General features: G+C 46.0%; 1 protein-coding gene across 2 annotated transcripts in view; it reads left to right on the top strand.

Annotated features, from left to right (window-relative positions):
* Nucleotides 1–27,407, top strand: part of NAA15 (N-alpha-acetyltransferase 15, NatA auxiliary subunit) — a 111,049-nt gene that overhangs the window by 42,533 nt on the left and 41,109 nt on the right. For both annotated transcript variants that reach the window (XR_011031290.1, XM_068279729.1), the window contains exons 6-10: nucleotides 15,592–15,745; nucleotides 17,978–18,097; nucleotides 24,363–24,458; nucleotides 24,544–24,650; nucleotides 24,739–24,811. Coding sequence is in view for 1 of the 2 variants with exons in the window: in XM_068279729.1 (XP_068135830.1) it covers nucleotides 15,592–15,745; nucleotides 17,978–18,097; nucleotides 24,363–24,458; nucleotides 24,544–24,650; nucleotides 24,739–24,811 (550 nt within the window). In the remaining variant the exon portion in view is untranslated. The remainder of the gene's footprint in view (nucleotides 1–15,591; nucleotides 15,746–17,977; nucleotides 18,098–24,362; nucleotides 24,459–24,543; nucleotides 24,651–24,738; nucleotides 24,812–27,407) is intronic.

The following is a 27,407-nucleotide window of genomic DNA, read 5'->3' as shown; positions in this document are numbered from 1 at the left end:
AGGGTACAGTATAACGAAACATGAAAAAGAGAAGAACCGAGAGCCCAATATGGTGTAGTATGTCAAGGCAATTGGATAATTAGAAAGAGTATGAGATGTATACTCACAAACCAGGGTTACCTCCAGGCAACCACTGTATAGGCAGGTGAGGAGATTAGCCTGTCCCCACTCAGGATTAAGAAGTCGCTCTCTGTAGGCTTGAAAAGACAAGAAGGGGTATCCCCCTCCACCAAAGGTGGATACAATCAGTATTATGATCAGGAACAGAGGCGCCAAAAGGATAAAAACAATATTTAAAAGTTTTAAAATTGTTGCTTAGGAGGCAGTGGTGGACTCACCTCCTACAAGCAGACACAACAACTGTGTATTCACAAAAGGGACATTTATTGGTATACTCCAAAAACAGATCGCTTATCGCTTAACAGTATAACGAAACAAATTAAACAATACAACAGTTAACAAAACAAGGCAGTGGTAGTTTACAGCTGATGCAATGAACAAATCAACTACAGATTTTTACCCAGGGGTAGAAGATATGTGCGCATAATACACAGCATTGAGAGACTGAAGGGGAGAGAGCCCTGGCCAAAAGGCCATCCAGTCTACAGGTTAAATGGTTGGGACACAAGGTGAAGGAAAGCTGTGTATGGCCTGGGGCGCACCAAAACCCGCTAGCATCCGCAAAATGCAAGCAGATTTTGAAACGCTTTTTCTTATTTTTCTGTAGCGTTTCACCTAGCATTTTGCGGTTTTGGGAAGCGTTTTTGGTGTAGTAGATTTCGTATATTGTTACAGTAAAGCTGTTACTGAACAGCTTCTGTAACAACGCCTGCAAAACCGCTCTGAACTGTCGTTTTTCAGAGCGGTTTGCGGTTTTCCTATACTTTACATTGGAGGCAGAAACGCCTCCGCAATCCAAAAAATGCCTCACCCCGGGAGTATGCGTTTTAAAACGCCTCCCGCTCTGGTGTGAACCACCCCATTGAGATACATTGACCAAGCGTATCCGCAGCCGCAAGCGGCTGCAAAAACGCCAAAAAAACCCGCTCAGTGTGCACCAGCTCTAAGAGATGATAAAAATGGTTGTTAGTGACTGAAGTACCTTAGGTAGGAGAGTATGCGCTTAAAACAGACGAGTGGCAGATTTCTTGAGGGAGCGAGTTCAAGAGGAGGGGAAAGGAATAGAGAGAAGTCTTCATATGGGAAAATATGTACTCTGTTTTAAGAGGACCTAAGAAACAGGTTTATTTCCACTGTCCCCACCCATAATTGCCATATATGCCAACAAGAAGTATAGTGTAAAACAGCCCTTACAATCACTTTTTTTGTATTAGTGTGTAAAAAAAAATAAAAAAAAAAATTACACTGGGTATTTTTTGCTGAAGTGGCTGTTAACTTTTGTGCTGCTGATGATATACAGTATAATTACAGAAACTGCATGGAGGAAGGAGCTTCGGGTTAGTTCACAATGATGAAAATATTTCCAGGAGTCAGGAATGGCCCCGCTTTTTATTTTGGAAAACAGTCTTTACCTTTTTAAAGTAAAAAAACGGTAAACTATTGTCCCCCAGGCATGCTCCCAAATTCTGGATGGCACTCCCTACCAATGATTTGCCAATAATCATTAAGGCCTCTAGCGTGTCAACTGCATTCCTACCAAGTCTACACAACGTGTGGACATGCATGCAGTAACCCGCCCACGCCTGTTTACCTTCTTTGTAGTGGAGCCAGCAATCCTAGAGCCACAGTGATGAGTAACAACCAGCACATCCCAGGTAGGGAATGTCGTGTAGAATTTGGCTGCACATCTTAGGGACTTAGAATTGTTTTACTGATTATAGCAGGATAACTGGAGGGTAGATTTGGAGTTGGGGTTCCTCAATAGTATTACACTAAAACTAGAATGAGCCTATTTATGTATGCCAAGTGCAATAACATTGGCATTCAGCTTAAAGGGATACTGTAGGGGGGTCAGGGTAAAATGAGTTGAACTTACCTGGGGCTTCTAACGGTCCCCCGCAGACATCCTGTGTTGGCGCAGCCACTCACCGATGCTCCGGCCCCGCCTCCGGTTCACTTCTGGAATTTCAGACTTTACAGTCTGAAAACCACTGCGCCTGCGTTGCCGTGTCCTCGATCCCGCTGATGTCATCAAGAGCGCACAGCGCAGGCCCAGTGTGGTCTGTGTCTGTGCAGTACACTCCTGGTGACATCAGCGGGAGCGAGGACACGGGCGTGCAGGCGCAGTGGTTTTCTGACTTTACAGTCAGAAATTCCAGAAGTGAACTGGAGGCGGGGCCGGAGCATCGGTGAGCGGCTGCGCCAACACAGGATGTCTGCGGGGGACCATTAGAAGCCCCGGGTAAGTTCAGCTCATTTTCCCCCGACCCCCCCCACTACAGTATCCCTTTAAAACCTCTTTCATATATTACACTGGAGTGGGCTTTGCGGTATTTTTTGTTTTTTAAAAGATGCATGCAGTATTTAATTTGGTATTTGATGGATTATTGCAGTGCATGAAAAATGGAAGCCAGGTCTGATACAGAAATTATTCTTTATTATACTGACAAGTAAAAAGCAAGTATAAGCTGCATAAATTTGTATCCAAAACCATTAGCTTAACCACTTGAGGACCGCCCCCAGCCGATGGGCGGCGGCAAAGTCCGGGCCCAAACGACCGCAATACGCCCATCGGCGGGGGCGGCTGCGGGAGTGGCTATGCGGCGATCGCGTCATTCGTGACGCGATCAGCCGCCGGGGACTGGCTCCGCCCCCCGTTCGCCGTAACCCGCCGGCCGTTCGGAAGCGCCGGCGGGTTACTGGCATCCGGATCGCCGCTGCAACAGTGTATAATAGGCTTTGTAATGTATACAAAGCCTATTATACTGGCTGCCTCCTGCCCTGGTGGTCCCAGTGTCCGAGGGACCACCAGGGCAGGCTGCAGCCACCCTAGTCTGCACCCAAGCACACTGATTCCCCCCCCCCTGCCCCCTGATCGCCCACAGCACCCCTCAGACCCCCCCCTGCCCACCCCCCAGACCACTGTTTGCACCCAGTCACCCTCCTAATCACCCATCAATCACTCCCTGTCACTATCTGTCAACGCTATTTTTTTTTAAGTCCCTAATCTGCCCCCTACTCCCTCCTGATCACCCCCCCACCCCTCAGATTCTCCCCAGACCCCCCCCAGACCCCCCCCGTGTACTGTATGCATCTATCCCCCCTGATCACCTGTCAATCACCTGTCAATCACCCGTCAATCACCCCCTGTCACTGCCACCCATCAATCAGCCCCTGATCTGCCCCTTGCGGGCAATCTGATCACCCCCCCACACCAATAGATCGCCCGCAGATCCGACATCAGATCACCTCCCAAATCCATTGTTTACATCTATTCTCTCCTCTAAACACCCACTAATTACCCATCAATCACCCCCTATCACCACCTGTCACTGTTACCCATCAGATTAGACCCTAATCTGCCCCTTGCGGGCACCCAATCACCTGCCCACACGCTCAGATTGCCCTCAGACCCCCCCCTTATCAATTCGCCCGTGCAATATTTACATCTGTTATTCCGGGTAATAACCCACTGATCACCTGTCAATCACCCATCAATCACCCCCTGTCACTGCCACCCATCAATCACCCCCTGTCACTGCCACCCATCAATCAGCCCCTAACCTGCCCCTTGCGGGCAATCTGATCACCCACCCACACCAATAGATCGCCCGCAGATCCGACATCAGATCACCTCCCAAATCCATTGTTTACATCTATTCTCTCCTCTAAACACCCACTAATTACCCATCAATCACCACCTGTCACTGTTACCCATCAGATTAGACCCTAATCTGCCCCTTGCGGGCACCCAATCACCCGCCCACACGCTCAGATTGCCCTCAGACCCCCCCCCCTTATCAATTTGCCCGTGCAATATTTACATCTGTTATTCCGGGTAATAACCCACTGATCACCTGTCAATCACCCATCAATCACCCCCTGTCACTGCCACCCATCAATCACCCCCTGTCACTGCCACCCATCAATCAGCCCCTAACCTGCCCCTTGCGGGCAATCTGATCACCCACCCACACCAATAGATCGCCCGCAGATCCGACATCAGATCACCTCCCAAATCCATTGTTTACATCTATTCTCTCCTCTAAACACCCACTAATTACCCATCAATCACCCCCTATCACCACCTGTCACTGTTACCCATCAGATTAGACCCTAATCTGCCCCTTGCGGGCACCCAATCACCCGCCCACACCTCAGAACGCCCTCAGACCCCAGCCCTGATCACCTCGCCAGTGCATTGCTTGCATCTATTTCCCCCCTCTAATCACACCTTGAGACACCCATCAATCACCTCCTGTCACCCCCTAGCACACCTACCCATCAGATCAGGCCCTAATTTGCCCCGTGTGGGCTCCTGATCACTCGGCCAAACCCTCAGATCCCCCTCAGACCCCCTTCCGATCACCTCCCCAGTGCATTGATTGCATCTATTTTCCCCTCTAACCGCCCCCTGAGACACCCATCAATCACCTCCTGTCACCCCCCTAGCACTCCTATCCATCAGATCAGGCCCAATACATCCTGTCATCTAAGAGGCCACCCTGCTTATGACCGATTCCACAAAATTTGCCCCCTCATAGACCACCTGTCATCAAAATTTGCAGATGCTTATACCCCTGAACAGTCATTTTGAGAAATTTGGTTTCCAGACTACTCACAGTTTTGGGCCCGTAAAATGCCAGGGCAGTATAGGAACCCCACAAGTGACCCCATTTTAGAAAGAAGACACCCCAAGGTATTCTGTTAGGTGTATGATGAGTTCATAGAATATTTTATTTTTTGTCAAAAGTTAGCGGAAATTGGATTGTTATTGTTTTTTTCACAAAGTGTCATTTTTCACTAACTTGTGAGAAAAAATAAAATCTTCTATGAACTCACCATACCCCTAACGGAATACCTTGGGGTGTCTTCTTTCTAAAATGGGGTCACTTGTGGGGTTCCTATACTGCCCTGGCATTTTAGGGGCCCTAAACCGTGAGGAGTAGTCTAGAAAACAAATGCCTCAAAATGACCTGTGAATAGGACGTTGGGCCCCTTAGCGCACCTAGGCTGCAAAAAAGTGTCACACATGTGGTATCGCCATACTCAGGAGAAGTAGTATAATGTGTTTTGTGGTGTATTTTTACACATACCCATGCTGGGTGGGAGAAATCTCTCTGTAAATGGACAATTGTGTGTAAAACAAATAAAAAAATGTGTCATTTACAGAGATATTTCTCCCACCCAGCATGGTTATATGTAAAAATACACCACAAAACACATTATACTACTTCTTCTGAGTACGGCGATACCACATGTGTGACACTTTTTTGCAGCCTAACTGTGCTAAGGGGCCCAAAGTCCAATGAGTACCTTTAGGATTTCACAGGTCATTTTGAGACATTTGGGTTCAAGACTACTCCTCACGGTTTAGGGCCCCTAAAATGCCAGGGCAGTATAGGAACCCCACAAGTGACCCCATTTTAGAAAGAAGACACCCCAAGGTATTCTTTTAGGTGTATGATGAGTTCATAGAAGATTTTATTTTTTGTCACAAGTTAGCGGAAATTGATATGTATTGTTTTTTTTTTCACAAAGTGTCATTTTCCGCTAACTTGTGACAAAAAAAAAATCTTCTATGAACTCACCATACTCCTAACAGAATACCTTGGGGTGTCTTCTTTCTAAAATGGGGTCACTTGTGGGGTTCCTATACTGCCCTGGCATTTTAGGGGCCCTAAACCGTGAGGAGTAGTCTAGAATCCAAATGCCTCAAAATGACCTGTGAATAGGACGTTAGGCCCCTTAGCGCACCTAGGTTGCAAAAAAGTGTCACACATGTGGTATCGCCGTACTCAGAAGAAGTAGTATAATGTGTTTTGGGGTGTATTTTTATACATACCCATGCTGGGTGGGAGAAATCTCTCTGTAAATGGACAATTGTGTGTAAAAAAAATCAAATAATTGTCATTTACAGAGATATTTCTCCCACCCAGCATGGGTATGTGTAAAAATACACCCCAAAACACATTATACTACTTCTCCTGAGTACGGCGGTACCACATGTGTGGCACTTTTTTGCACCCTAAGTGCGCTAAGGGGCCCAAAGTCCAATGAGTACCTTTAGGATTTCACAGGTCATTTTGCCACATTTGGTTTCAAGACTACTCCTCACGGTTTAGGGCCCCTAAAATGCCAGGGCAGTATAGGAACCCCACAAATGACTCCATTTTAGAAAGAAGACACCCCAAGGTATTCCGTTAGGAGAATGGCGAGTTCATAGAAGATTTTATTTTTTGTCACAAGTTAGCGGAAAATGACACTTTGTGAAAAAAAACAATTAAAATCAATTTCCGCTAACTTGTGACAAAAAAAAAAAATCTTCTATGAACTCACCATACATCTAACGGAATACCTTGGGGTGTCTTCTTTCTAAAATGGGGTAATTTGTGGGGTTCCTATACTGTCCTGGCATTTTAGGGGCCCTAAACCGTGAGGAGTAGTCTTGAAACGAAATTTCTCAAAATGACCTGTGAAATCCTAAAGGTACTCATTGGACTTTGGGCCCCTTAGCGCAGTTAGGGTGCAAAAAAGTGCCACACATGTGGTATCGCCGTACTCAGGAGAAGTAGTATAATGTGTTTTGGGGTGTATTTTTCCACATACCCATGCTGAGTGGGAGAAATATCTCTATAAATAGACAATTGTGTGTAAAAAAAATAAAAAAATTGTCATTTACGGAGATATTTCTCCCACCCAGCATGTGTATGTGTAAAAATACACCCCAAAACACATTATACTACTTTTCCTGAGTACGGCAATACCACATGTGTGGCACTTTTTTGCGGCCTAACTGCGCTAAGGGGCCCAAAGTCCAATGAGCATCTTTAGGCTTTACAGGGGTGCTTACAATTAGGCACCCCCCAAATGCCAGGACAGTAAACACACCCCACAAATGACCCCATTCTGGAAAGTAGACACTTCAAGGTATTCAGAGAGGAGCATAGTGAGTCCGTGGCAGATTTCATTTTTTTTTGTCGCAAGTTAGAAGAAATGGAAACTTTTTTTTTTTTTTTTTTTTGTCACAAACTGTCATTTTCCGCTAACTTGTGACAAAAAATAAAATCTTCTATGAACTCACCATGCCTCTCACTGAATACTTTGGGATGTCTTCTTTCCAAAATGGGGTCATTTGGGGGGTATTTGTACTATCCTGGAATTTTAGCCCCTCATGAAACATGACAGGTGCGCAGAAAAGTCAGAGATGCTTGAAAATGGGAAAATTCACTTTTGGCACCATAGTTTGTAAACGCTATAACTTTTACCCAATCCAATAAATATACACTGAATGTTTTTTTTTTTATCAAAGACATGTAGCAGAATAACTTTCGCGCTCAAATGTATAGGAAATTTTACTTTATTTGAAAAATGTCAGCACAGAAAGTTAAAAAAGTCATTTTTTTGACAAAATTCATGTCTTTTTTGATGAATATAATAAAAAGTAAAACTCGCAGCAGCAATCAAATAGCATCAAAAGAAAGCTGTATTAGTGACAAGAAAAGGAGGTAAAATTCATTTAGGTGGTAGGTTGTATGACCGAGCAATAAACCGTGAAAGCTGCAGTGGTCTGAATGGAGAAAAAGGCTCTGGTCCTTAAGGGGCGAAAAGACTGTGGTCCTGAAGTGGTTAAAGAGTAACTGTTAGGCATAATATGTTAAATCTATTCTCTCTTTTAGCCTATTACATACACAAAAAGGATTGTAATAAGGCAATGCAAAAACTTAAAATCCTTCTTACTTTTTTTCCTGGGAGGTTTTTCTCTCCCCATGCCTGCAGGACGCAAGCCGCAGAACAGAAATGACAGGCAGGCTGATTGGCTGAAGCCTCTGTCAATCACCGCTCTGCTCTGCGATTGGCCGCCTGCTCTCCCCTTGTCTGCAGCGGTGTAGCCGCTGTAAGAGCGCACGGAGGGGGGCTAGAGGCTATCTCCTCTCACTGTCCTCTGCCCCCCTCCTCCAGTGTGATGTCCGCGCCCCCCTTCTGCCGCCCGCCGCCGCCGCATTATCCTTCTTCCCCGCACAGAACTTTGGGGAAGGATAAAGGCAGCGCACAGACTCCAGGAATAATGTTCCCAGGCGCTGCAGTTCCCCCCATACTCTCTGCACTGCCGCCGGTGGTAGTGCAGAGAGTATAGGGGGGAACTGCAGCGCTTGGATCTATTGTTAGGCGAGTCTTTGCCAGCTGCAGCTTTTCCTCCCCGCTGTGCTGGGGATAAGTGCGGGGAGGAGGGGGGTGCGGGGAGGGGGAAGAATATACCCGAAGGAATCAAGATGGCCCCTGCCATGAAAAGGATGACCCTTTATTTGTACTATCAAATTATATTGAAGGAAACCGAGGACAGTGCAATACATCAGTTATGTAAGTAGAGGAAGTATTTATCTACTTACATATGTGTTTACTTTGATGGGCATGTTTTTGCTAATAGTGCCTCTTTAAAGTACCCCTGAACTGAGAGGGGGGTGTATGCATGTTATGAAGAACATTTTATGTGTGGTGGTCCAGTACCCCCTGTGGTCCCCGCATTATTGTTGAAATCTTGGACTGGTAAAGAATGTTGAATTTGGGTAGGGAGGAAGTGGCAGTTCTCCTAGGAATGTCCTCTACTTTCCTGATCGTGTTGTACTGCCCCTCCATGCCCGTGAAAAAAAAAAAGCCACAGAGAATAACTCGCCTACTCCTGGTTCCCCTGTCCCGCTGTCCTTTCCATCCTGTCATCTCTCCCATTCCGCTGTAGTGTCTTCTCGTAAACCCTGGCATTTTCACTGCAATGGTGTCAACCAGGAAGTACGGTACTTCCAACGTACTTCCTTGTCAGTGCCACTGCTGTGGTGGAACGCAAGACCTGATATTGAAAAAAGCAGTGAGGGAAACCCGGATTAGGCGAGTTATGCGGTGGCTTTTCTTTTTTTGAACCGCAGTGATTTGAAGAGAATTTTGTTTGCTGTGGAAGGTAAATCCACCACTACCTCAAACGTTTTTTTTTAAACATTTTATTCTATTTTGGCGCCTCTGTTAACCACTTTATGACCACAGGCTTACACCCCCCTAGTAACCAGGCCATTGTTTACAATTCAGTGCTGTGAAGCTTTAACAGCTCGCTGCAGAACTTAACACACAAATTAATCTTGACCCTTTTTCTTGCCATAAACAGAGCTTTCTTGTGGTGTCACCTATTTGCTGCTGAGATCTGTATTTTTTTTAAATTAATTTTGTTTTTTTAAATAACGTATTTTGTCTTTATTTTAATCCCTCACCTCCCCCCAACCCCCCCCCCCCCCCCAACACCCAATCTCCGGCATCAGCCTATGAGAGACGATCGTTTGAGCGCTGCATTAGATCAAGGTGCTGTTCAACCGCTCTCTGCGTTTACTTTTATTAGCCTTCCAGCCGCGATCGTGCCTAGCAGGTTGTCAGTGGGGATGCGAACGCATGATCCCGGCTATTCTCCTCCCCCAGGACTTGACGCCGATCAGCGCTAGGCGGACCTGGTGGAGCCACCTTCCCGACGCCTATCGGCATTAGGCGGTCGGGAAGGGGTTAAACCAATCAAAAATTCTTTTGACCCGGTCATTAAACTCCTTAGCGGTAATCCCGAGTCAGCCTCAGGACGGAAATCCGCAGCTCAGAGTGGTAATCCCGTGCCTGAGTGAGTTATATGCAGAAGCTGCAGCAGATCTGTTGTATGTTTTTTTTTTTTTTTTTTTTTTTTTTTTTTTTTATTGTTTTTAGGGTTTAAGGGCCCATTCACACGAAGCGCTTTTCTGAGCGTTTTGCGATTGATTAGCAGTTTTAAAATTGCGGAAAAATCGCAGCGATTTTCGCTTACGTGATTGTTCCGCGATTTTAATGAAAGTGAATGGGAGCCATTTTAAAAGCCGCGAATCAATCGCAAAACGCTCAGAAAAGCGCTTCTAGTGTGAATAGGCCCTAAAAGCTTGTGCAAAAATTGCACAGCTTTTAGACAATAAATTTGGAAATAATGCTGGGGAAGTTAAAAAAAAAAAAACGTTCAGGAGTACTTTTTAATTTAACCATTTTAATTACTACACAATAATATTTTGAAGTTGTATTTTACAATAAATGAAATTAGGGAAAATATTTTTTTTTCTTTCTTACTTTACTGAATTGCTTAATTAACTTTCCTTTTTTCTCTATTTTATTTACCCTGCTCTCCCCTTCATAACAGCCTTCTGTAACCTCACAAATGGCTGTTTATCAGCCCCGTATACATGCTTTATTAACCACTTGCCGACCGCGCACTCATACCGCGCGTCGGCAAAGTGTCAGCTGCAGGACCAGCGACGCAGTATTGCGTCGCCAGCTGCAGGCTGATTAATCAGGAAGCAGCCGCTCGTGCGAGCGGCTGCTTCCTGTCAATTCACGGCGGGGGGCTCCGTGAATAGCCTGCGGGCCGCCGATGGCGGCTCGCAGGCTAAATGTAAACACAAGCGGAAATAATCCGCTTTGTTTACATTTGTACGGCGCTGCTAGGCAGCAGCGCCATAAGGCAGATCGGCGATCCCCGGCCAATCAGCGGCCGGGGATCGCCGCCATGTGACGGGACGTCCCGTCACTGGCTGCACAGGACGGATAGCGTCCTGTGCAGCCCGGATCTCCAAGGGGGGGCCAGGTAGGAGAGGGAGGGGGAGTATTTCGCCGCGGAGGGGGGCTTTGAGGTGCCCCCCCCCCCGCAACACCCGGCAGGCAGGAGCGATCAGACCCCCCCAGCACATCATCCCCCTAGTGGGGAAAAAAGGGGGGCGATCTGGTCGCTCTGCCTGCACGCTGATCTGTGCTGGGGGCTGCAGAGCCCACCCAGCACAGATCAGCTACAACAGCGCTGGTCCTTAAGGGGGGGTAAAGGGTGGGTCCTCAAGTGGTTAAAGAGACCCAGAAGTCTCATTTTTTTCAGTTTTTTTAAATTTAATCTCGTTAAGCGTTATATCCTAAGTGTAATCGCTGCAAAATTAGTGTTTTTTAATAGAGAAAAAGACCTGCAAAGTTCCACGACTTTGCAGGTCACAGATTATGCTGCCCTGGGGAGGCAGAGCTTTGTGCTGTAGCTCTGCCTCCCTGCAATCAATCTCCGCCTCTCCCCGCCCCTCTCAGTGAAAGAAGACAGAGAGGGGTAGGCAGCGATCAGCAGTGATTGACCACGGAGGAGGCAGAGCTTACAGCTCAAAGCTCTGCCTCTTCAAGGAAGTAAAGCCCTGCGAGCCCGGGAGCTTTGCAGGGCTTTTTCTCTATTAAAAAAAAACACTCGTTTTGCGACGGGATTGCAGCGATTCCACTTAGGATATAATGCTTAATAGGGTTGCAACGGTATGAAATTCCACGGTATGATAACCGTCAAAAAATATTCCACGGTATTAAACAATTATTTGGACCTGGGCCCCACCCCCTTACATTAAATAATGTGCCCCCACCCGCCAGTAATAGGTGGCTGCAGCATAAGTAGCCAAGGATAGGTGTAGCCAGTGGTAGGTGGCCGCAGCATAGGGAGCCAGGGATAGGTGTAGCCAGTGGTAGGTGGTGCAGCATAGGTAGCCAGGGATAGGTGTAGCCAGTGGTAGGTGGCCGCAGCATAGGTAGCCAGGGATGGGTGTAGCCAGTGGTAGGAGGTGCAGAATAGGTAGCCAGGGATAGGTGTAGCCAGTGGTAGGTGGCCGCAGCATAGGTAGCCAGGGATAGGTGTAGCCAGTGGTAGGTAGCCGCAGCATAGGAAGCCAGGGATAGGTTTAGCCAGTGGTAGGTGGCGCAGCATAGGCAGCCAGGGATAGGTGTAGCCAGTGGTAGGTGGCCGCAGCATAGGTAGCCAGGGATAGGTGTAGCCAGTGGTAGGTGGCCGCAGCATAGGTAGCCAGGGATAGGTGTAGCCAGTGGTAGGTGGCCGCAGCATAGGTAGCCAGGGATAGGTGTAGCCAGTGGTAGGTGGCCGCAGCATAGGTAGCCAGGGATAGGTGTAGCCAGTGGTAGGTGGCCACAGTATAGGTAGCCAGGGATGGGGTGTAGCCAGTGGTAGGTGGTGCAGAATAGGTAGCCAGGGATAGGTGTAGCCAGTGGTAGGTGGCGCAGCATAGGTAGCCAGGGATAGGTGTAGCCAGTGGTAGGTGGCCGCAGCATAGGGATAGGTGTAGCTAGAATTAAGTGGAGAGCCAGAGGGAGGGAGAGGGGAGTCAGGGGACAAATACTCAATTGTCAGCAGCCAAGTCCTCAGTCCTAAGTGCTTTATTCACTTAAAGTGCAGAGACGCTGGGCGAGAACGAGCGTCATTGATGACGCCAGCCCAGGACTCAGGAGAAGTGCTCCCCATAGTGCGCCGCTGGGGTCCTCACTGGACGCGCGTCATATCCGGCGCCTGAGAGCCGACTCGCTGAGTGGTGATGGGCGGCGAATGCGGAAGTGGAAAAACCAGTATTTTGTCAATGTGCATGGTATGATAACCATGCACATTGAAACCGTGATATATCGCAATACCGGTATATCGCGACAACCCTAATGCTTAACAAGATTAAATTAATAAAATGAGACTTCAGAGTCTCTTTAAAGTCAGCTGTTAATGCTGTTAAAATAGTTAGGGTTATATTTTACTTCTACTTGTAAGGTATCCAGCCCAGATCATCATCATCATTTTTTTTTTTCAATACATTTGTGGATAGAGTAGGAAGGGGTACAAAATTTGACACATTTTTGTCACTGTTTTGGGAGAGTTCTCCTTTTTGTCGTATAACTGATGAGAAATGATGAACATTTAGTTAGAGAACACGAGCCATTCTGAATTTTTTTTTTTTAAAAAGCATGCCATCTGATCTGGGGGAGTGGGGGGTGATTTGTTGAGGCAGGGAACACACTTGACTGTTTTCGTACGCGTTTTCTGCATAGAAAAACTGAGAACTCATGTTAATCAATGAGCTAGTACACACTTAATATTTTGTTCGCGCACAGAAAAAAACCTGACATTCTGCATGATGACTCTGCACATTTTGGCAGTTTTCCCTATCAATTACATCAGCTGCTGTGAAAAAACGCGCGCGTTTTCCTGCATGGAAACACACTTGGTGTGCAGAAAAAGTATGCAGAAAAACGCGCGCGGAAAACTGAAAGTCAAGTGTGTTCCCTGCCTGAAGGATTAGGCAGTGTCCATTACTACCGCTGCTCCCCGCGGGGGCTAGCGGTCACTGAGAGCCGGGAAGGCACAGAGGCATGTCCTTCAGCTGGGAACATGCCTCTGAGTCTCTCTTTTTTTTTTTTTTTTTTCCTTTTTTTTTTGCATCTAAAACCGCCTCGGGTACACTTTAAGGCGCTCATTGATGGTATAATGTTTAACGAAGAATTGCCTGAGTAATCCGAAAAATGCAATCGGATTGGCAGGAAAAAAAAAACCTCATTGATGTTCCAAATCGACTGTGAACAATCCTAGTGGTGATCGACAATTTAGTGGCGGAAAAATGTTTTTTTATAATCGGTTATGATGGATAGGAAGGACAGCTTGCATTGTTGATTGTGAAATAATCGATGTATTACAACATTGTTTCCAATTGCATTTATCTGATCGCTCGGGCAATACTTTGCTAGAAATTGTACAGTTATTGGGCAACTTTAGACTGCACTTTTGTAATGTACAGGACCTGTGCAGTGGAGGATAAACCAGAACCAGGTACAGGGCTAATCCTGTTTGAAAGCTAATGATAAATCAGTAGCTTAATAAGAAAACTTTTGACTGCTAGCAAAGTAATCGGTTAGCAAATAGCTTTGCTAAGTAAGAGCTCTTTTGCACTATGAAACGCGATTGCATCGCAGCTTGATTGTGTTTTAAAGTAATTTCCACCAAGGCGATTTCGATTAAGCTACTTTACACAGTATAGGAGCTCAATTGTATCCAAACATGGCAGGATGGCGATTGTTCTTGGGGAAAAAAATTGCAACGCAATCTGGTTGCTCTAATCAAGGAAGTGGCCGGTGCCTTTTTCATTCGTTTTACTACACCCTGCCTTTTTGCGATCCGTTAGCTATTGAAATCAGATTGCAAAATGCAAGTTAGTGTAAAAGGGCCATAACTGCTGATGTACTGTATGTCTGCATCTTCACTCTTGAAAAGACTCTTAGGAAGCAAAACACTTGTGTGGCTAGTCGTGGAAGCAACAACTTCAAACTTAAATATGTTGCACCAAGGCAGTGACTTGGCAAAATAAACTAAACTTGACTAGTCCCGAATTAGCAAAAGTGAGGAAATTGTTACTACACAAAGTCCCTATTAATGCATGTGTTATAAAAGAGATGTGCATTAAAGTATATGTTACGTGTGACTGTATCCACTAAGGGTAGAGGTTAGAATTGCATTTCTGTGCATCCTTACCAACCTTCCTGTAGGCTGCAGAAAGTTTTAGTTTATTTTCTTCATCCTGGAGAATGGCCTGTAAGCCATTCTCCCCCCCCCCCCCCTTTCCACATCACGTGCGGGGAGGTGGTTACACATGTGTAAACCTATACCTGCCTGATAGGACATAGGTTATAAGACCACCTTCAACTGAAGTAGGGCTGCAATGGGGATGATTTCAAATGCAGAAACTTCTTAAGGCAGCCATACACTGGTCGATTGCCACCAGATCGATCAGCCAATAGATCTCTCTGTGATCTAATCAAAGAGGGATCTATTGGCTGCCTACACTGCAAACCGATTTTGAATAGATTTCACTATTAAATCTATTCACAATCTGCGGATCCGCCGCCGCCCCCCCCCCATGCTCCACCCCCCCCCCGCATACATTACCTGATCCAGCCGGCGCGAGTCCCCCGGTCTCCGCTGTCTCTTCCGTGCTCTGGGCTTCAGCTTCACTTTACTTCCTGTCGGGGGAAGTTTAAACAGTAGAGGGCACTCTATTGTTTAAAGTTCCCCGACAGGAAGTAAGTGAAGCCAGACGGAGCCCAGCGCGGAGAAGGGACCGCGGGGACACGCGCCGGCGGTACAGGTAATGTATTGCCACTAGCGTCGGTCGTTCGAACGCCGCTATCGATGCACTCCCGACCTGCTGGCGATCGAGTGAAATTTTCAGCGCGGACAGATCAGCGGGATCCAACGATTTCGTACGGAAATCGGTCAGCATTTGCGCATCGATTTCACAGCAGATTCGATCAGTGATCGAATCTACTGTGTATTGGCGGGAAATCGAGTAAGTGTATGGGCACCTTTATTTTTGTTAAGTGAAACTGTAAACTGCTCTAACTAGCCAACTGCTAGTAAAGTGATTAGGAGTTTTATTCAGACTGGAGTATAAAACTTTAAAATTTAATTATAGTGTATGCTTCAGCTTGAACAGGTAAAAAGCTGGTATTGGTTAAATATAGTGCCCCCTACAAGTTGTTTTTATTATGCTTATTTTTTGTCATTTTATTTTTTCTCTATTTGGTGTTTAGTGTAATGCGTTTAATTCCTTAAAAGTAATGCTCTGCTTTTTTTTTTTTTTTCAGACTTCCCCAGACAAAGTTGATTATGAGTATAGTGAACTACTGCTCTATCAGAATCAAGTTCTTCGTGAAGCTGAGCTCTTTAAAGAGGCGTTAGATCATCTTTGTACCTATGAAAAGCAAATCTGTGACAAGTTAGCAGTTGAGGAAACAAAAGGTACTTTTTGCACGTTTTCATATCTTTACTAGCCCTTTAGTAAGATAAAACGTGAATACATTTTTAAAAAATTCCAAATACTGTGATTTATGAATTATGAGCTGTTGTTTGCAGCTCTCCTGTTGAGACTGTAGGGCATTCAGAGTGTGTAGGCCATCTGTCACTCATCTATCTTCGCAAGGAGAGGGCTGGTGCAGATAGCAACGAAAATGGGGTTTGGATTACCAGGCTCCACGGAATCTGCAAATGAGCTGCACTGTCCTACAAGGAGCAGTGAGGGGATATACTGAAAGTTTTAAGTCTTAAGGCCCATCTAAAGCTGCAGTAACCCTTCCTCTGCTCAGTTTGGATTAGTTTGCACCAGCCCATTGCTCCCACTCCTCTTAAAGGGAAGGTTCAGGGAGGGTGGGTTAAAAATCAATTTCCACTAACCTGGGGCTTCCTCCAGCCCGTGGCAGGCAGGAGGTGCCCTCGCCGCCGCTCCGCAGGCTCCCGGTGGTCTCCGGTGGCGCGCCCGACCTGGCCAGGCCGGCTGCCAGGTCGGGCTCTTCTGCGCTCCAAGGCCCGGAACTTCTGCGTCCCACGCCGGCGCTCTGACGTCATCGGACGTCCTCCATGCTCTACTGCGCATGCGCAGTAGTTCTGCGCATGCGCAGTAGAGCCCGGAGGACGTCCGATGACGTCAGAGCGCCGGCGTGGGACGCAGAAGTTCCGGGCCTTGGAGCGCAGAAGAGCCCGACCTGGCAGCCGGCCTGGCCAGGTCGGGCGCGCCACCGCCCCCGGAGACCACCGGGAGCCTGCGGAGCGGCGGCGAGGGCACCTCCTGCCTGCCACGGGCTGGAGGAAGCCCCAGGTTAGTGGAAATTGATTTTTATTTTTAACCCACCCTCCCTGAACCTTCCCTTTAAGATGCTTTTTCTGTAGCCTGTAAAAAGTCCCCTTAAAGGAGTTATCAGGCAATCTTACCAAAATAAGTGTGCTACTTACTTCCTCCAGCTCCAAGCTCCCAGCATGTCCCTTGCCGCAGCTCTCCCTTCAGCCGTTCGCCGCAGCTCCGTCCCGGTCCCCGGCGATGACGTCAGGGCGACCTGTACTGCGCCTGCGCGAGTGGCGCTGTCAATCACCGCCACGTGGGGCAAAGCTGACTGCGCAGGCGCAGAACTACTGCACCGGCGCAATTCGCTCCGGCCCACGTGGCGGTGATTGATTCCTAGCTGTGCATGTCATGGTTAGTGGATTCGGATGCATATTCATATTGGCACAAGTGCTGCTGGCACCAGTGGCAACAAGGCACTACTCAGTTGTGCATAATTAAATGCTCAGGTTTGGTAGAATGTACATAAGTGCCACAGTTGTGCACTTTGTTTACAACTATCAGAGCAACTTGCTCTACCTTTAAAAGATGTACTCTGGTCATGTTAGAGCTGTGGACTAGTGTTAAAGTAGTGTCAGCACCATCTCAGTGGAGAGGATGGGGATGAGGGAGGTTGGTTGTTCTATGGTCTTGTTTCACAGGGTTTTACTGTACACCTGTTGCAATGTGCCAATTAAGTTAAAATAGGATGCTTAATACAGTTGAGGACTTTTGAAGAGCCTGCAGCTCCTGGTTGTGCAAGTTTTGAGTTGAAATGTAATAATTAAACTTAAAATCTACAGTAAACTGCTCTTAATGTACTGTATATCCTCATTAATAATGCCATAATAACATCCAACCACAACTTTCAAGAGCCATAGAACGTCTTGTCATTTTGAAGTATTTCAACATTCTAAGTTTAACTAATCCATGACTGCCAATAATAGATGCACACTATGAAAGTACTTGGTCATGAAATGGTGAAAAATGTTCTCATTAAAGTGTATACTGTATAGCTATCTAGCTCCACTTTTCCTACTGCTTGGTCACTTTTTATTGGTGAAATAGAAATGCTTCTCACATTTTTTTACCATGAAATTAATACAATGCCATTTTACACAATGTATTGATAAGTAAGACCACCAAAAATCTTGTTTTTCCTCATTTTTAACCCAAAGAAGGGCAAAGGTTTATGCAAGTTGTCTACTTCAGTTTTGTGACAAAGAAACAAAATGATTGTCTGGCAAATTATTTTTTTCTTTAGATCCTGTAAAGTGCATTAGTTATGATGGAGGAAAGACTAACTATTCTCTTTGTGGACTGTTACAGGTTAGATTTCTATTATCACATTGATGCCATTTTTTGCCATTTTTTTTCAGGAGAGTTATTGCTGCACTTGGGTCGACTTGAGGAGGCAGCTGAGGTTTACCAGTGTTTGCAAGAAAGGAGTCCTGAGAATTGGGCCTATTATAAGGGTTTGGAGAATGCCCTTAAACCAGGCAAGTATATATATTCAGCAGCATACAAAAATCGGTTTATCCTTAACTATGCTCATTTTGGGGTATTCCTGTGGTAAAGCTCTTCCAGCCACAATTTGTCATTTGCATCACTGGCCACTAGGAGTTAATATCTCAGTAGAAGAGGGAGAAAGTGAGGCTGGTTCATGTGACCCACCCTGTGCTCGAGAAACAGCTCCCACTTTTCTGGCAGCTGCCTGTTTTCTGAAGTGATCACTGGGTTACATGACTGACTCTTCCTAAGAACATTTTTTCTGACATGGCTGCATCACATGTTAAAAAAAACTTGTAATGGTGTAGTCCCTTATTTACCTTACTAATGAAAAATCTAAGGGGGAAATAGGGCCATATTAACAAAAATTAGCAATGGCAGATTCTGTATTTTAGCTATGGTATAGATCATTTTCTTGGGATAAGTAGTAAAAAAGTTATTTAGTAATAAAAGGGAGGAGCACTTACAGGTGAAAAGTGCTCTTGTCTGTTAGGGTAAAAACCCTTGTGGGTGAACTGGTTAATTATAGGCAAAAGATATAAAATGCAGTTTCACATGTTTCTTAAAGCTAGAGAGCAAAATAAATCTCCTACCTTTCACTTTATACTCAAGTCATTTGTTGTGGTGATTAACCACTTTACCCCCGCGCGTACGTATTTCTCCGCCCCTTTTTCCATCCTTTAAAAACCAGGGACGGAGAAACACGTACTTTCCGCGTTCCCGACGCTGCCCGCGCTCCCGCTCGTAAACACGCCGCCCGCCGCTAGTAAAACCGCCGCCGCCCGCTCGCCCAGAGATCAATGAACGGGAAAATCCATTCCCGTTCGTTGATCTAAGCCCCGCAATGATCAGCTGCTCTCCTATGGGCAGCGCGATCATTGTGAGAAAAAACTCACGTGTCCATGCTCATTATACTTCCTCCAAGCTTCCGGAAGGAAGCTTGGAGGTCGCATTAAAACAAAAAGTTACTGTGGCCATCTTGTGGCCAAATAGTAAACTACACCCTACACATTTTTCACATACAAATAAATGACTTTTACACATAAAATTAACTCATTACCTCCCACACTCCCCATTTTTTTTTTTTTGTAATTAAAAAAAAATAAAAAATTTACAATTAAAAAAAATACATAAATAGTTACCTTAGGGACTGAACTTTTTAAATATTTATGTCAAGAGGGTATAACACTGTTACTTTATAAACTATGGGCTTGTAATTAGGGATGGACACAAAACTGAAAAAAATGCACCTTTATTTCCAAATAAAATATTGGCGCCAAACATTGTGATAGGGACATAATTTAAATGGTTTTATAACCGGGACAAAAGGGCAAATACGTTTCATGGGTTTTAATTACAGTAGCATGCATTATTTAAAAACTATAATGGCCGAAAACTAAAAAATAATTATTTTTTTCCCCACATTTTTCCTATTTTCCCATTAAAACACATTTAGAAAAAAATAATTCTTGGCATAATGTCCCACCTAAAGAAAGCCTAATTGGTGGCGAAAAAAACAAGATATAGTTCATTTCATTGCGATAAGTAATAATAAAGTTATAGACGAATGAATGGAAGGAGCGCTGAAAGGTGAAAATTGCTCTGGTGCTCAGGGGGTAAAACCCCTCAGTGGTGAAGTGGTTAAATACAGATGTTAAAGGGACCCTGATCTGACATTAAAATAAGCTAATGAACTTACCTGGGGCTTCCTCCAGCCCATCATAGTTGATAAAGACCCTTGGCGTCGTCCATTCTGCCCCAGCGGCTCCGTTAAGTGGCGACTTTGGCCAAAGTCGCCGTAAGCACCTGCGCACATCCTGTTGTTGAAAGAATGAAATGTGCATAACTCTTACGGAAACAGGCGCGCATAGGAGCCGCACAGGCACACTGTCTTACAACTTTGGCCGAAGTCTCCACTTAACGGAGCTGCTACGTGCAGAACAGAGGGAACCCGGAAGACACCGAGGGACTTTATCAACTATGGCGGGCTAGAAGAAGCCCCAGGTAAGTTCATTAGCCTGTTTTAATGTAAGCTCAGGGTCCCTTTAAATATCAGTTTTCCACATGAAACCGTTTTTGAAAAGCTTAGAATCACATGATGCTTATTGGCTAGTGTGCAAATTATGTAAAAACTAAATTGATTTTGGCTGAGTTTGCATTATGTGCGTTGCGTTATGCGCCTGTTAATAGCATGTACAATTGCTGTGTAATATTCATGTTTTCACACACATTATCCAGAAAAGTACTGTAGAAATTTAATTTGAATAACATAGTCTGTTACAAGGCAAAGAAATGAACATGACGAATAGTATGGGCAGTGAGTTTACATGCAGCAGTGCACCACAACATGCATTGCATCAACTCGCCCTACACCGATAATACTAGAGTATTCCCTATTGCTTAACTGGCAACAGAGAACAGCGCTTCTGCTTAGTCTAGCCATGATTAAACCTTTCCAGCTCAGTGCAGTTCCAGCTGTAAAGGCTGGAACCCACTAGTACGCTCAGTGTTCTCCCCAGAAATATTTTCCAGCCGGGTGGCATGGAAAAGTAGCCGGGTGATGAATTAAGGTCACGCTGGGTGCTACTGGGTGAGGAAGTAAACTAATACTAAGGGCAGAGGGAGAGTTACGCTGGGTCGGGAGAGGTTGGCACCAATCTGGGTGGAGAGGGGGACATCTCTTTTGGGAAAGAGTAACATTGTGAACGCTCCCACAATGCTGCAGGCAGCACATTAGCGATTTTAAACTAATAACAACTGCAGTATTATTGCTACCATAAGGTAACATTGTCATAGCACTTTGCTGATCACTGGCGATCAGCAAAGAGCTGGAAAAACCCCTGAAAAGCATTCCAGTGTGAATGGGGCCTTGGTGCCATAGCCCTATCATCACATGCATGACTGACAATGACCAGATAACATGCCCGGTGCATGCTATGTGCATGACTCCTGCTGCTGGACATACACTAGGAGCCAGAGAAGAGTGGTGACTAATCACACAGGCAGCACCAGGGGTGGTAAGAACCCCAGTAGGGACTTAGTAAAAACGATGCTAATTTTAAGCACAGTTCTCTGTGAGCATATAAGTTAGATTGTCTTTATAATGCTTAGTACACACAATGCAATTTTCTGTCAGAATGACAGTCGAATCGGTTATTTCTGACAGGTCTGATCTGATTCTCGATCATTTTTCTGATTCATTTTGTATAGACGTGATTAGAAAAGCGATTGGGAATCAGATAAGACGTGTTGGAAATAACAGATTGGACCGTCAATCAGAGAAAATTGCATTGTGAACTAAGCATAACAGTTGAGACCAGGCAGGCTAAACTGAACATTTAGCCATCCATGTGCAGATTCTGAAAGCTGGAGAATCAGGGGTTAATTTAAACTAGAGAAAGACATTTGGTGTTAGATTACAAAGGTGTGTGTAGTGAGATAGGAGGCTGAGTGAATGGCTTCTCCTGCATCTGGCTGTAAACTGCTCCTTATAGCTCTCATGACACATCCCTGGTAGTGTAAATTCTCAATGCTTGAACAATTTGGAGTAAATAAACATTTTGATTTGTTAATGAGCGGCCCACAGACACATTAAAGCTTATCTGATGAATGGAAGGGAGGGGGAGAGGAAGGGGCTTTGTGCTTCTGCACTGACATTAGTGTTGTCCGGATCATGAACGATTCGGATCTTTGATCCGAATCTATTTTGTGAGTCGAATCATCAAAATGAGTGATTCGGATCGCAAAAGGGGCGGGGCCAGGAGCGACACTGCCCCTCTCAGCGGGCAGCGGGGTCCTGGAAGCAGAGCAGAGATGGATCGCTCTGTTGGAGGGGACTCAGGGGAGCCAGCCTTGCACAGGGACAGGTAGAGGGGACATGGGTGCCACTGCCAGATATGTGTAGAGCACACATACTGGCTATAACGTGCTGCTCATTATAGGCTGTCTGTTCCGTAGTTGTGCACAGTGAACACATGGGAAACGTTTGGCTCAGCTCAGCACAGCTCAGTAACTTTGCAGGCACTGTGATTGCTGGGCATCCTGCACTGCTCTTAACAGCTGCACTTATCTTTGGGGAATGCTTTCTATCACTGTGCGACGTTTCCATTCAAGGTATACAGATGAACATGTAGGTGAAATATATGTAAAGCATATGACTGCGGAATGTGGGTATTGTGTGCAAGCAAACATTTCTGCTCTGCTTCCCTCCTCCCTTCTCTGTCCACTCCCTGCCCTCTGTCCATCTTCTCCCCTTTTCTGAGTGTCCATCCCCCTCCCTTTCTCCTGTCCTGCTAGTCATTTCACCCCCGGAATGCTTCCCTTGTAAAATGATCCGAGATTCGGATCAAAGATCCGGATCTTTTCAATGATCCGATTCGAATCATCCGGATCATTGAAAAGATCCGAACTTCCCATCTCTACTCACCATAAGGAATAGAGCCATGCAAGTCAGTCTGCTCCCTCGGTGTACGCCCCGCCCTCCAGCTCCTTCAAAGCTCCCGCGGTCACACTCCTCTGCTCTGTGCTGTTACGAGCTTTCCCCGCCCCTCTTCCACGCTGCTGATAGGAAGAAGCTGAGAAGGAGGGGGAGATCATGTCTCTGACTGACAGCGTGGGCTGTCTGCTCTGCGTTGACATCGCCGCTGCCGCTGAACTGAATAGAAAAGTGAAGATCAAAGACCTTCAGCCAGCCATGGAAGGAGGCTATAAATAACGTCCGGGCGGTAAAAGCATTTACCCGGGCGGCCCGCCCACTTAAATGGCTCTAGGGAGAACACTGACGCTTTTGTAAGCGTTTTTGGATCGCCCACACTCGCCGGCAATTTCAAAAACGTTTTGCCAATGAAAGTGGATGGAGGTGAACTCACTAGATTGATTGTGATTAGAGCTAATCACAATCAAAGGGCATGCAGCATTTTGTGAGCGTTTACGCTCTAATGTAGTGTTGGAACGCGAAAACCGCTTCTAAAATTTCTTACAAAGTGCTACCACAAAACGCTAGAGATTGTGATATCGTTTTGTTGTGAGTCCCAGTCCTAAAACAAGGCTTGAAGGTTAGAACTGTTGTAGCTCCCTTCAAGCAATAGACATTGACATTTTTTCCACCCAGACTATATTTTATAATCATTTTTGGTGCTCGTTCCAGCTTTCGCCATGCGAACATGTACACAACTCAATAGACCACCTTCTGCATAATATTCAGCAATCTGCTGGGTAAAAAATCCAATGCTGGGGAGTATCATCTGACCTGATATTGTCACCCAAATCCGTTATGGAATATTTTGAGTGACAAAACGTAAAACTTATTAAAGGCAGAGTAGCTCTGAGTTTGAGAACGCTGGTTCAGAGCCCTCATTGATGATTGTCATTCTTAACCTCCTTAGCGGTAATCCCGAGCCAGGCTCGGGACAGAAATCCGCAGCTCAGAGCGGTAATCCCGTGCCTCAGTGAGTTATGTTCAGGAGCTGCTGCAGATCTCTCTGTGGTATGTTTTTTTTTTTTCCTTTCTTGTTATTATGGTCTAAAAGCTTGTGAATAAATTGTACGGCTTTTAGACCCAATATCTGGAAAGAATCAAACCGCCAGAGGCGCAAATCAAAGTGCTAGGAGTTTCTTCCACTTCACTGCTATAAGGAAACTCTTTTGAGGCTAATCCTTGTGGCCACTTCAGAGTTCAGTGGCATTAGATTTATTACAGTGATTAGGAAAAATCTGGTTAACATAGTAACAAAAGTACATGGGGCAGCGGTGTGGTCTGAGCATAGGAACCGTTCGAGTGTATGCTTGACTGGTTTGTATTGGACATGAACTTCTGTTTAAAAAAATAATAATCCTAAGAATAATCCTAATTGTTTAAGAAATGTTATGTATTTTATTGCTGTCTCTGTGAGATTCTCCTGACTTCCGGTTCTGCTGATGCTACAGTTTGAGGGAATCCGGTCAGCTGTGACAAAGCTTGCCGACCCTTCCCAACATCACTAAAAAGTCCATTTCATGCTGTCTGTCTGGACAAGCTAGACCGCTTCTTGTAACTGGTGACACCATACGCAGTTGAAGTAACATCTTCAGTGTGGAAAGCGATAAATACCATATATGTTCTAATCTATCTGTCTTCAAAACAAAACTTTCATTTCATTTAAATACTTTACATTTTACTCAGCTGAATGTTTACTTTTGGATAGAATTGGTGGTTTCGGTGTTTTACTTTGCAAGTAGAGCAAACCATGTAATAAAAATGTTTGTATGGATTTGTAGAAACTGTGGAAGACAGACTGAAGATTTATTCGGACAGCTGGACGAAATATCCAAGGGGTTTGGTGCCAAGAAGACTGCCTTTAAACTTCCTAACTGGTATGTAAAGAAATGTGTTTTCCAGCTCCTAGACATCTAATGCCATATTTTATGTTCACTAAAATTGCTCTGTTTGTATTTGTAGGTGAAAAATTTAGAGTATGTTTGGATAAATACTTGAGAATGAACTTTAGCAAAGGGTGTCCTCCTGTTTTCAATACTTTGCGGTCATTGTACGGTGATAAGGAAAAGGTAGGCATTGCTTTTATTTTTATATAAATGATATTAGAATGTAATTTACACATTGGTGACTGAACTACATTATTTTACATGTCCCCAGGTGGAGATTATTGAAGACCTTGTAGTAGGGTATGAGACATCATTAAAAAGCTGTCGACTGTTTAACATTAATGGTAAGAATAACTGTAGAGTTTTGTTTAGTAGTGCTTTTGCTAAAAGTTTAATAATGTACCACTGCCACCACCTAGGTTAACACTGCTGCCCTTCAGCATGCACCTTTCTGGGGTTGTCCACTGGTTTGGTTCATGTGGAAGCGTTTCAATTCAGTGGTGTACTAAGTGTAATCCAAACGTTGAATGAGAAGAGTGGGCAAGTGTGATATACCTATTCAGCACAGCTCGGCCTTTCATAGTAACTAGATGTAAAATTGAAGGTCTGTTTTTATTTAGGGTAGATGAGGGTTAAAACCTCTATTAGATTACACCTTATGCTTGCTGGGGAAACCTGATTGGAAGTAAGAGGAAACCTCTGCCTATGAAGGGAAAGTCATACCTGAGGCCAGAAAGCCACTAGGAGCAATTGTTCTGATTTGTGATTTGAAAACTCTTGCTAATGTAATGCTATGGGTGTGATTCCTCCTGAGTGATGTGATTTTATAAAAATTCCCCATAGCATCGCATTAGCAAAAGCTTTTTCAAATCACTAGCGATTAGAAATGGCTCCTAGTGGGTTTCTGGCCTGAGATGTGTTAACCACTTGCCGACCGCCCACAGCCCATGGGCGGCGGCAAAGTGGACGCCTAAAGGACCGCAATACGCCTTCAGGCGGCGCGTCCTTTAGGCATGCCGGGGGAGCGATCGCGTCATTGATGACGCGCGCTTCCCCCGGCAACTGGCTCCGCCCACCCGCCGTAACATCCCGCCGGCCATACGGAAGCGCCGGCGGGATGTTAACCCCGCGATCGCCGCTACAAAGTGTATAATACACTTTGTAATGTATACAAAGTGTATTATACAGGCTGCCTCCTGCCCTGGTGGTCCCAGTGTCCGAGGGACCACCAGGGCAGGCTGCAGCCACCCTAGTCTGCACCCAAACACACTGATCTGCCCCCCCCCCCCCCGCCCACTGATCGCCCACAGCACCCCTCAGACCCCCCCCCTTGCCCACCCCCCAGACCCCTGTTTGCACCCAATCACCCCCCTAATAACCCATCAATCACTCCCTGTCACTATCTGTCAACGCTATTTTTTTTTTATCCCCCTGCCCCCTCCTGATCACCCCCCCCCCCCCCCCACCCCTCAGATTCTCCCCAGACCCCCCCCTGTGTACTGTATGCATCTATCTTCCCTGATAACCTGTCAATCACCCGTCAATCACCCCCTGTCACTGCCACCCATCAATCAGCCCCTAACCTGCCCCTTGCGGGCAATCTGATCACCCCCCCACACCAATAGATCGCCCGCAGATCCGACATCAGATCACCTCCCAAATCCATTGTTTACATCTATTCTCTCCTCTAAACACCCACTAATTACCCATCAATCACCCATCAATCACCCCCTATCACCACCTGTCACTTTTACCTATCAGATCAGACCCTAATCTGCCCCTTGCGGGCACCCAATCACCCGCCCACACGCTCAGATTGCCCTCTGACCCCCCCTTAACAATTCACCAGTGCATTAATTACATCTGTTCTTCCCTGTAATAACCCACTGATCACCTGTCAATCACCTATCACCCATCAATCACCCCCTGTCACTGCCACCCATCAATCAGCCCCTAACCTGCCTCTTGCGGGCAATCTGATCACCCACCCACACCATTAGATCGCCCGCAAACCCGCCGTCAGATTACCTCCCAAATGTATTGTTTACATCTGTTATCTTCTCTAAACACCCACTAATTACCCATCAATCACCCATCAATCACCCCCTATCACCACCTGTCACTGTTACCTATCAGATCAGACCCTAAGCTGCCCCTTGCGGGCACCCAATCACCCGCCCACACGCTCAGATTGCCCTCAGACCCCCCCCCCCCCCTTATCAATTCACCAGTGCATTAATTACATCTGTCCTTCCCTGTAATAACCCACTGATCACCTGTCAATCACCTATCACCCATCAATCACCCCCTGTCACTGCCACCCAACAATCAGCCCCTAACCTGCCCCTTGCGGGCAAACTGATCACCCACCCACACCAATAGATCGCCCGCAGATCCGACATCAGATCACCACCCAAGCGCAGTGTTTCCATCTATTCTCTCCTCTAAACACTCACTAATTACCCATCAATCACCCCCTATCACCACCTGTCACTGTTACCCATCAGATCAGACCCTAATCTGCCCCTTGCGGGCACCCAATCACCCGCCTACACGCTCAGATTGCCCTCAGACCACCCCTTATCAATTCGCCAGGGCATTATTTACATCTGTCCTTCCCTGTAATAACCCACTGATCACCTGTCAATCACCCATCAATCACCCCCTGTCACTGCCACCCATCAATCAGCCCCTAACCTGCCCCTTGCGGGCAAACTGATCACCCACCCACACCAATAGATCGCCCGCAGATCCGACATCAGATCACCACCCAAGCGCAGTGTTTCCATCTATTCTCTCCTCTAAACACCCACTAATTACCCATCAATCACCCCCTATCACCACCTGTCACTGTTACCCATCAGATCAGACCCTAATCTGCCCCTTGCGGGCACCCAATCACCCGCCTACACGCTCAGATTGCCCTCAGACCCCCCCTTA

Source organism: Hyperolius riggenbachi, chromosome 1 (genome assembly GCF_040937935.1).
Source record: "Hyperolius riggenbachi isolate aHypRig1 chromosome 1, aHypRig1.pri, whole genome shotgun sequence".
In the NCBI taxonomy this organism is placed as follows: domain Eukaryota; kingdom Metazoa; phylum Chordata; class Amphibia; order Anura; family Hyperoliidae; genus Hyperolius; species Hyperolius riggenbachi.
Note: the sequence above shows the minus strand (reverse complement) of the source record. Positions and strands in the feature narration are given on the sequence as shown.